Below are 11,137 nucleotides of genomic sequence, written 5' to 3'. Positions count from 1 at the left end.
ATATATATATATATATATATATATATAATTTCCCTTCTTACAGGGTGTTTTATGTTTTTCTGTTTTATGGGTTTCATTATAAATTCACATTCAACATTATAAATACTAGTTGTATGTTTCCTTTCACTGTATTTTCCCTCACTTTTTTTTACTCTCTCTTTTCTCAGATGCCCAATTTAATTCTGACCACTGCCTGTTTGATCTGTATACCCTTCAAAGAGTCCCTCCCTTCTCCTTTCCCTTTGCCCTCCTAGTTCTCTGTAAATTAAGAAGACTTTTATACTCTACTCGATGAATATGGTAGGGGCAGCTGGGTGACATGGGGATAGAATGCCAGACCTGGAGTCAAGAGGATCTGGGTTCAAAATCTCTTCTCAGAAATTTCCTAACTATGAGATCTTGACCAAGTCACTTAAGCCTGTTTGCCTAGCCCTTGTTCTTTTGCCTTAGAATTGTATCTAAAACAGAATGTAAGGGTTTAAAAAAAAGATGTATATATCATTGCCTCTTTAACTCAGATCTGATAAGAATAAGGTTCCCACACTGCCTGCCCTCCACTCTGTGCTCCCCTCCATTTCCATTCATGGGTTTTTTTGTGTGAGACAATTTGTTCCATTTTACACTCTCCTTGCTCAATTTTTTAGGGTCAACCTAAAAATAATAATATAATCAACTCAACCCCAAGCCTTCTATTTTTGCTTATACTTTTAAACTACCTTAGTAGTAAGAAAATTCTTAAGAGTTACAAATGTCATTTTCCCATATAAGATGTAAATAGTTTATCCTTATTAAATCTTATTATAATTACTTTTTCATTTTTACCCTTTTATGTTTCTCTGAATTCTTGTACATCATATTTTCTGTTCAGTCTGGTCTTTTCATTAAGAATACCTAAAAGTCATTTAATTCATTTAATATGCATCCCCCCCACAGGATTATATTCAGCTTTCCTGAGTAGGTTATTGTTGGTTACAAATCCAACTCCTTTGTTCTTTGGAATATCATATTCCATTCCCACCAGTCTTTTGATATAGAAGCTCCTAAATCATGAGATTTTGTAAATTTATAAATTGTTTCTTTCTAGTTGTTTGTAATTGTAGCTTTGAAACTTAGCTATAATGTTTCTGCGAGTTTTTATTCAGGGATTTCTTTCAAGTGATAATTGGTGAGTTTTTTCAACTTTTGTTTTATCCTCTAGTAATAAAACTTCAGAGTAATTTTTCTTATTAAATTTTTGAAGTATAGTGTCTACACTCTTTTTTAGATCATAACTTTCAGTTAGTCCTTCAATTCTTATATTGTATCTCCTTGATCTATTTTCCAGGTTAATTGTTTTTTTCTAATGAGTTGTTTTATGTTCTCTTCTATTTTTTCATTCTTTTGATTTTGTTTCATTACTTTTGTTCTATTATAAAATTATTACCTCCTCTAATTTTTAAGGAGTTATTTCCTCAGTAAGTTTTTTGATCTCTTTTTTCTAATTGGCTCACTTTCCTTTCATTCTTTTTTGCATTACTCATTTCTTTTCCTGATTTTTCTCAACTTTTCTGATTTTTAAAAGTTCCTTTTTCTTCTTTTTCCTTATATCTTCTTTTATATTTTCAACTACATGTAGAAATCATTTACAATAATTGTTTTATGACCCTTTGCAATCCATATTCATTCACATCTTTCCCTTCCCATTCCACAGATGGTAGTCTAATATAGTTTTTTCTACTGTTGTCATATAATATATTCTTCCATGTTCCTTGTGTCATGAAAGAAGACATATATTGCACATTCAAGAAAAAAAACTCATGATAGGGATAAGGTGAGAAATGCTATGGTTTGGTTGGTAGGTATTCATGCTCTGAAAATTCCTTCTATGAGTACAGATAGGATTTTTCCTCATGAGTCCCCTGGAGTTATCTTAGATCCTTGCATTGCTGAGTATAGTCCCTCATTAAATCATACAATATTTCTGTTACAGTATACAGAGTTATCCTTGTTCTGCTCATTTCACTTCACATCAATTCATATATGTCTTTTTAAAATCATCCTGTTTGCCATTTCTTCTGGCAAGGTAGTATTCCATTACAAACATACACCACATTAAAGTCCTTTTAAAGCTCTTTCAAGAACTCTTTTTGGCCTTGAGACCATTTTACATTTTTCTTTGAACCTTTACAAGTAGCTGTTTTGATTTTATTGTCTTCTGAGCCTGAACCCTGATTCTCTATCACTCTAGTATCTATCTATGATTGGATTCTTTCTCATTGTTCATTCATTTTTTTAAATGCTCATTTCTTGTTAACTTCATTAGGATCAAGTTCTACTCATGGAGTGTGGAGGGATAATGCCTCAGGCTTCAGGTTTTCATTCTGTCATTTTCTGAACTCTATCTGGTGGTCTTTCAATGTTCTGTAGTCCAAGGCAAAGCATGACTGCTGTTCTTCATGCTTACTTCTTGGTCTTCTCCTCCCTTGAGCCACAAGCAGTATGCTTAGCACCGCTGCCACCATAAATGCTTTTGCTCCTTATGGCCTCTCCAGTGACCACAAGTCTCACTCCACCCCCTCTGCTCTGGAACTGACACCAGGGATTCTGCTCCCCTGTGAGTAACCACAACAAACAGGCTCCCCACCATTCTCTGAAACTGTACTTATTGGCATGCGCTTGTTCTTCCTCACCTATAGCCACAGTGCATGAGAGCATTTGGTCAGCATACCTGAGCATTGCATTCAGAGCCAATAGAGGGCTCCTTAATCTTCTCATAATTGTTGCCTTATTCCAGCATTTTCTGTGGGATGAAAGCTCCCGAAGCTAAGGCTACCTGAAGACACAGCTACATAAAGAGCTTGCTGTTTGTTGACTCAAATGGTATCTGCCTCTCTAGAGGTATCTGCATTTCCTTCCTGGTAGACCACCACCCTAGGAGGACAGATCTTTCCTAACATCTTCCCAAGATGTCTTAGATTAGATAATTGCTTTATTCTAATACTTCTGCCATTTTAAAATTCAATTTGAGGTGTTAGTTGTTTGGAGAGGTATTTGGGAGAGCCAGGCAATTTCTTGCCATCTTCCTCTTCTATCTTTCTTTTAGTAATCCTAAGTGGCCACTGGTTAAATATTCGTCTTTTCAGCAAATATGTTTCCTGGGCCTCTTTTTGTAAACATTTTAGAACCCCATAAAGGACAGTGAAGCAGGCACAAGTAAGTTGCAGCATTTTCCCAATGATTATCTATATTGAAGGATTAAAGTATAAAAGATACAGTTGAAAAATGGTTTGACTTTTAAAAAAAAGAGATGAGTTAGTCATTTAGAACAAGGTTACACAGTTGGGTAGGTAGCTTGAGTGTTAACAATGATTCCCACAGAATGTGAAAAAGGTTTAGGATGAATTTCTTAGGAAATTTCATGAATAGCCTGAGTATGTTGTCTAGAAGAACATGGGAAAGAATTCTCCAAACTGAGAAGGCATGCCTGGGTTGTGATTTGTACCAATGAAAAGAAATATCCACATATCAATGACAATCACAGATCCACCCCAAAAAAAGTAAAATCTGCTCCCTTTTCAAAGTACTCATGTACCATTCATTTAATTCATTTTATAATTTTAAATGACTTTATATATTTTTTAAAAGTACTTACACAAGTATAGGCTGGAGAAATTTAGACTCCAGTGGACAGAATTGTAGTGTCCATAGAAAAGAATATTAATGGCCTTTCTGTGTCATTATAAGAGGGTCATCAACAAACTGAAGCATAAACAGAAGAGAATGGCTAGGATGGTACAGAGACTTGAAACCATGATTCTGAGGAGTGATAGTAGGAACTATAGAAATTTAACAGGAGGAAGACTTAGAGTAGGCAATATTAAAGCTCTCTCCAAGCAGTTAGCATGATAGCTTGGTAAACCACATGGCTGAGGGGTCAGAAGTCAGTCATTCACTGGCTACTGAAAATGAGAGTGATGGATTACAAAGGATTTTAAGGACCATCGTGTGGAAGATTAAACATATTCTGTGTAGCTCAAGAAGGTAGATTTGAGGTGGCGGAACTGGTGGAGATTAAGCTGGTGGAAATTATAAGGGGATAGATTTGACTTGATATAAGACCTTATTCCTTGGAGGAAGCTAGGTGATTCAGTGGATAGAGTGCTAAACCTGGAGCCAGAATGGCCTGAAATCATATCTGACCTCAGACATTTACTAGCTGTACCCCAACTCTGGGCAAGTTACTTAACCTCTGTTTGTCTTAATCCACTGGAGAAGAAAATGGCAACCTACTCGAGTATCTCAAGTGTACTCAAGTAACCAAGAAAACCCCATATTGGGACACGAAGAGTCAGATACAACTGAACAACTGAGCAACAAATTCATTGTGCATTTTTGCAGATTTAGGTAGTGCTGTATAGGGTAAAGATGAACTCAGAATCAGAGAAGCACATATCAACTTAGAAAAGTACAAGTTAGGGGTCAGTTGGGTGGCTCCAATACACATTATTGATTCTAAGATGGAAGATAAGAGTTTTTAAAAAAAGAAAATTACAAGTTAATGCAATCTTTTTTGCATTGGGGCAAGTAGGTAGCATAGAAGATAGAGTATTGGTCCTGGAGTCAGAAAGACCTGAGTTTAAATTTGGCCTCAGACATTTATTTTCTTTGTGACATGGGAAAATCATTTAACCCTTTTTACCTCAGTTTCCTCATCTGTAAAGTGAATTGGAGAAGGAAAATGGCAAGTCACTTTATTTATTTTTAATAATAAAAAAAAAATAAAAATTGCCTTCTGCCTTAGAATCAATACTGTGTATTGGTTTCAAGGCAGAAGAGCAGTAAGGGCTAGGCAATAGGGGTTAAATGACTTGCCCAGGGTCACATAGCCAGGAAGGGTCTGAAGCTAGATTTGAACCTAGGACCTCTTATCTCTAGTCCTGGCTCTTAATCCACTGATCCACCCAGCTGCCCCTGACAAACCATTTTAATAAGTGTGCTATGAAAATCCTAAGTGGGGTCCTGAAGAGTTGGACATGACTGAAAAAGACTGAACAGCAACATAAAGTGTTTGCAAACATTAGTGTTCTACAAATAACAGCTAACATGATTCTTTGTAATGACAGAGCTCTATAATTTGTAATTGAGATTGGATGTAACCTAGCAAGGATGTACAGTTGGGTGTCTTGCTTTGCACTTCAGCATTCCCAGAACCTTTTATAACTCTAAGACTTTATGGCTCCATTGCTAATTTATTAATCTATTACACAAAATTGTTGTATTCTAAAAATTCAAATGATAATGTGGGCATTTTTGCACTTAGTGTACCATAGTCATGAACTATATCATCTGTGCCTAATTTTAACACAAATTAGTCTTAAGATAGAGTAAATAACAGGCATTATACATTTCACAATGCTAAAGTGTGCCCATGAGGTCCCAATTTTCTGAGATCACACAGAATAATTAAAGTTGGATGATCAAGGGGGCAGCTGAGTAGCTCTGTGGATTGAGAGCCAGGCCTAGAGACGGGAGGTCCTAGGTTCAAATCCGGCCTCAGACACTTCCCAGCTGTGTGACCCTGGGCAAGTCACTTGACCCCCATTGCCTACCCTTACCACTCTTCCACCTATAAGTTAATACACAGAAGTTAAGGGTTTAAAATTAAAAAAAAAAGTTGGATGATCAAGACCTTATAAATTTAGATCAATGCCTTGCCTCAACTATCCATATAAGAAAATATTTTAGATATAAATTTCATCTAGATCTTTATTGACTTTACATTTTCTTTTCCTTTTGTCTGGGAAAATGAAGATTTTCTGTCAATAATGGGTATATATGCTTGCAGCCTATCTTCATTTTCTTCTCACCTTCACAATCATGGTTAATGTAATATATCATAATGATAAGAGTATCAGGCTAAAAGATCCAACTGTTAATCTAGCTCAGTCACTAAGGAGTTCTATGGACATGGGCAAATTCCTTAATTTCTTTTAGCCATGGTTTCTTCATCTATAAAATGAAATTTTAAACATGTGTCCTCCCTACATCAGTGTTACTGTGAGACCAAACTTTTCTGATGTACATGAGATGGCATCATGACATTTACTGGTGAGGAGGAAGAAAACAAGGGGAAGCAAATATACAGCACCAATTTAGTTAGGACAAAAAGTAGAGCATGGTAAGAGCATACATATAGAGGAAGAAGGGAAGCTACAAAGACGAATTTAGCAGGAAGAGCAGCAGCAATACATCTTTGGGAGTTTGACTTTCCAGAACCATCAACATTTTCCTTCTGGCTTCAGCAGACCATTATCTGCCAATGGGAACACTGAAAGAGAAGGATGATAGGAAGAAGCCCCAAACTGGCTGACTAATGGAAGGAAATCACAAAATATTGGGAGGGAGAAGGGGAAAAAGGCAGAGTCTACTTTTCACAAAAATTCCAAGAGAAGAGAATTAAAGAAAACAATTAGTCTTACTCATTCACTGTGAAGGGAAGCAGATTTTTCAAAAAGACGATTCATTGTGACTCTTCACTTCGTGAAAAGATGAGAAAAGATGCTAAGGCAAAGGATCGCAGAATGGGGACCCTAATAACCAGTTTACCTGGTGTGAACCTTGGAACAAAGATGTGGCAATTCAACTTTATGAAAGAAAGAAGAGTGGTGTGAGATTCAGATAAGAGATAGATTGAATTTAATTCATAGAATTATGGACTATTAGAACTAAATAGGACCGAACCTTAGAAGTTATCTAGTCCATCCCTCTTTTGCTTTTTTATATGCACAAAAGCTGAGGCCCAGAGCAGTTAAGTGATTCTCTTAATATCACATTGCTAGTTGGGAAATAAGGTCCAGAACTGAGGCAGGCAGCTTTGGAGTTTAAACTGAAACAAAGAAATGTAAAAGAGAGCTGTAGCAGCAAAGGGGAAACGGGACTAACTAGTTTCTGAGTACTTTTCAGTTGGATTTGGTTCAGGAAATAGGTGAGGACATGCCCAGAATACAAGGAAAAATGAGACTTCTTAGAAGGCAACATGGAAATGGGGGGTGGGGGGGAGGATACTTTTAAGTGGAATGAGAGCTTCAGAAAGAAATAGAGGCAGTTTGGTGGTATAGTGGATAGTGTTCCTCTTGGAGTAGGAAGACTTAAGTGCAAATCCTGACATACACTTACTTTATGGCCCTGGATATGTCACTTAAATCCAGTTTAAGTTTTTTCATCCATGAAATGCACTTCTACCTCATGGAATTGATGTGAGGATCAAATGAGATAATATATATAAGGTGTTTTACAAATCTTATAGTGCTGTAGAAATACTAGTTACTACTATTAAATGCAGAAAAGATATATTGAAGGTTAAAATAACTACTTAACTAGAGGGGAATAAGATACGCAGCATAGAAATAACAGAGACAAAAAAAAGTCTGTGTTGAGGAAACAAGAAGGAAACTTACCTCAAAAGAAGGTTCTCAGAGGATTGAAGGAAGGAGAACATTTAGCAAAATTAATGAAATGAAAACCCTAAGAGAATAAAGTTAATAGGCTATTTTTTCAAAGAACTATGTACTACTAATATTACAATGACTAGAAAAAAATTTCAGGATTTCTATAAAGTATGAAAAAAATTAGCAGAAGGCATAGAAAGATGGGAAACAGCTAATTTATGAAGCTAAGACAAACCTCCAAATGAGGGAAAGAAATACTTGTTTTCAAATTCTTGATTGAACACGGCATCCTTTTTCTCTTGAAAGCTAAAAATGCCAGATAAACTATTGAGATGTGAGGCCATTATATGATTGTCGGCAACCCAACATTCAATGAGTTCTGGATAAAGAAAGTAAAAGGGACAAGAGAATTGAGCTACTACATGTAATGTCTGTGGTTTTTAATGTAATAATGCCTGTCAAATATAGGAGGCAGTGGAAAGAGTAAACAAAAACTGGAACTATAATAGAGGGCTGTTTATAGCAGAGGGTGGTAATGGAAGCATGGCAGCCTGTTTTTAAAATATAAAGAGGACAAGTGGTTAACAAATCAAACTACAAGGCCATAAAAATAAAAGGAAAACAATATAACAGTATTGGAGAAATAGAAGTGGAATGTTGGTGATTGGTAAATGCACTGAAAGGAAGATAAGGACTCATGGAGAAGTTTCTGATAGCATTCCCATGGAATTTAAACAATGGAACTTAAATTTAATTATTGCCCCATTATTTTGTAACAATGTTTTCATATTATTAAGGTAGATGGAAGTTGGGCTAGGCTTTAACTCTCACCTTCATACATTGAAACACTGTGGCAGGGGATGCTCTGCTGAAGAGAAAAGATTATCTAAAAGGAAAGCTTGTAATTCATGAAAAGGTGATGGATAAGGGATTTAAGGGCAAAGGCTAAGGTCCCCAAAAGAAAACCAGAAATGCTATCTACAAAATATCAAAGGAGCCCATAGACATGATATAAATTTCTATATTAGAGGATAAGGACATTTTTTTAAATTGAGGGTTTTTTTTCAGAAAGAGAAGAATTAGGGACAAAGCCAAGATGCTACATGAAATGTTTACACAACAACCTTTTGACTAAAGCTAAAATAAAATTTGGGATAATAAAACATCTTCATAAAAGAAGACTCTCAGGAAGCAATGCAGCAAGTAACCAGAATCTAAAACCACATGAGAGAATAGTGACAGCATTTTGGAAAGTTAATCAAATGTTAGGTATTACAAGAATAATGGCCAAGGATCCAGAGGTTGTGTTTGACACCCTGCCATTTCATGTTTTAGCAACCCTATAGAAAAAGGAATTGTCTGGTGATCAGTATTTTTAGTGATCTAGTCATTTGATATGAAAATTAAGAAGTGGAATCAGAAGAGACAGGAAATAACAAAAGCAAAGAAAAATGTGCAGTTGATATCAGAAGCAGCTTGAGCAACTTCAGGATTTATAGAAGCATATTAGAGTTCATAGAAGATGAAACTAGAAACACCGAAAGGTCTGGTGAACCGCAGAAACTAGGAATGGAAGCAAGCATCAGTGACAGACACAGAAAGAAGGGCAACTTGACAGTCAGAAAGACAGAGCTCAGACATAGGATACCTCTGTCTAGTATATTTTAATATGCATAATATATGGAAAAAGTCAACATATACTACAGTCTTAGGACATATTTGATTTGGGGAGAGATGAAAGATGAAAAAACAAAAAAACATAAAATTTGGTAGCCCCTAAAGTTGTTGAAAGTTCCAGAGTTAAGGAAATTTGATAAATAATGGTTTAAATTTCCTCATCTACTATGACCTGTTTCCTCAAAATGCTCAACATTTCACTACATTTTAATTAAGAAAGTAAGTGTTATATATATTCATACCTTGATCCTTTCTCTTTAATGAAACTTTTGCTGGTGATAGAAGCTGGACCAGTAGATTCTGGTTTTTCTTCTGTAGGAGATCCTGCTACTAAACTAAAATGATATAAATATATATTTATTATTATTACTATTTTAGAAAAGCAGAACCATTTTTAAATCATATATACTCATTTTACATATACACACATAAATTTCAGCTAATCTGAAGGTGTTTACCAGTGTCATGGAAGATGTCCTGCAACAAAATATTGATAAACACACAGAAAAGACATTCATAAAGGAACACAAAAACAAGACAATTATTATTTTATTAAAACATCAATTCCATAAGTAACAAACAATCATGTCAATAACATGCAATCACATTTCCCCTCTTGTTTTTGTTTATGTACTTTTTACAAATTGATGAATTTTGAATAAAAATTTTTGAATAAAATTTATTTTTAAGGTGTCTTGCATAAATTCAAAAATAAAAGATGATTTTTTTACTGATGGCAAAATTCTCTAAAACACTCTTATTAGCACATGATATCTTACTATACTATCCTGCAAAGGCCTCCTCAGCAAAATCTATGATGAGATAGAGAGTAGTTAAACCATCCAATGGAAAGACAAAGATCATCTTATACTTAATGCAGTTGTATTACCAGACTGCTGAATATGTGTAATACATAAATGTGTGGATATTCATTTATCTATCTATCCATCCACTCATCTATCTATCTATCTATCTATCTATCTATCTATCTATCATGTATCTAGTCATCCATCTATATCTATCCATTTGTGTCTTTCTGTCTGTCTCTTGGAGAAATTGCTGATGGATAATGAGCTATCTGAAATGAATAAGAAAATGGTCTAAACTTATTGCTTTTGAAAAACTGATTAATAACTTAAAGGATATTATATTGTTTCTGACTACAAGACTGTATTGATTGAATACAAATAATATTTCAGTGATATGTGGCATGTAAGAAATGATGTAAAAGAGACTGTTGAGGATACATATAGGAAAGGACATGGACAAGCCATATAATGAGAACAAGAGACGGCAGATGAACAAGCACATAGACATCCTAGAAACAATAAAATAGAACCAGAAGAAGGTATCCAGAACACTGGGTAAAATTTTTGTGGAGGATTTCTGAGAAAACGGATAAGAATAGCCCCAGGTGAGAAAGTCAAAAGAGATTGTGATCTGTATTGGTGAAAGGAATACCCACCCACATGGAGAAAATAATGAATCCCTCATAATGACAATTTTGAGATCAATCATCATACACAGTAAAAGTAGAAGAATAATAGAAACATGAAATTTTTTTTCATATTTTTTGTACTCCAGAATGAAGAGGGAAAACACTGGAATACAAAATGCTATTTCCTACCTGAGTTTAGTCCCTTTTCTGCCTGTAGAAGATCGTCCAGAAGCAGACAACTTATCTCCTGGAGTAGAATGATGTGGAGAACTGAAATTTCACACATTTTAAAATTATACACAAAGGTTGTCATGTATTTGACAATATTGGCCTTGGTCCCATGAAGCATGCAAAAAGTTTCTTCAAAGAGTAAAGAAAGCCCTGCTGCTTGAGTTGAATTTTAATGGTGAAGTGCTAAAACAATTTTATGAAGCTAGATGCAAGAGCTAGGATAAAACATGACAAGAAATGTGAAAGTCCCTAATAACTAGGCATGTTGGAATATTAAAATTATAAATGGAGTTCCTAAAACTTTTCTCCAGGCCCTTAATTAAAAAAATAAATGGATTTAGTTTTCAGTTGTATTCTAACATAT

At 35.1% G+C, this 11,137-nt stretch overlaps 1 protein-coding gene across 1 annotated transcript in view; it reads right to left on the bottom strand.

The window, feature by feature from the left end:
• ARMC3 (armadillo repeat containing 3) overlaps positions 1 to 11,137 on the bottom strand; it is a 129,410-nt gene that overhangs the window by 32,349 nt on the left and 85,924 nt on the right. Inside the window, exons 14-15 of the mRNA XM_044678928.1 lie at positions 10,732 to 10,812; positions 9,347 to 9,439 (exon numbers count right to left, since the gene is read on the bottom strand). Of these exons, the coding sequence (XP_044534863.1) occupies positions 9,347 to 9,439; positions 10,732 to 10,812 (174 nt within the window). The remainder of the gene's footprint in view (positions 1 to 9,346; positions 9,440 to 10,731; positions 10,813 to 11,137) is intronic.

This window comes from Gracilinanus agilis, chromosome 5, assembly GCF_016433145.1.
Source record: "Gracilinanus agilis isolate LMUSP501 chromosome 5, AgileGrace, whole genome shotgun sequence".
NCBI lineage: Eukaryota > Metazoa > Chordata > Mammalia > Didelphimorphia > Didelphidae > Gracilinanus > Gracilinanus agilis.
The sequence above is the reverse complement of the archived record's forward strand: the minus strand, read 5'-3'. Positions and strand labels throughout refer to the sequence as shown.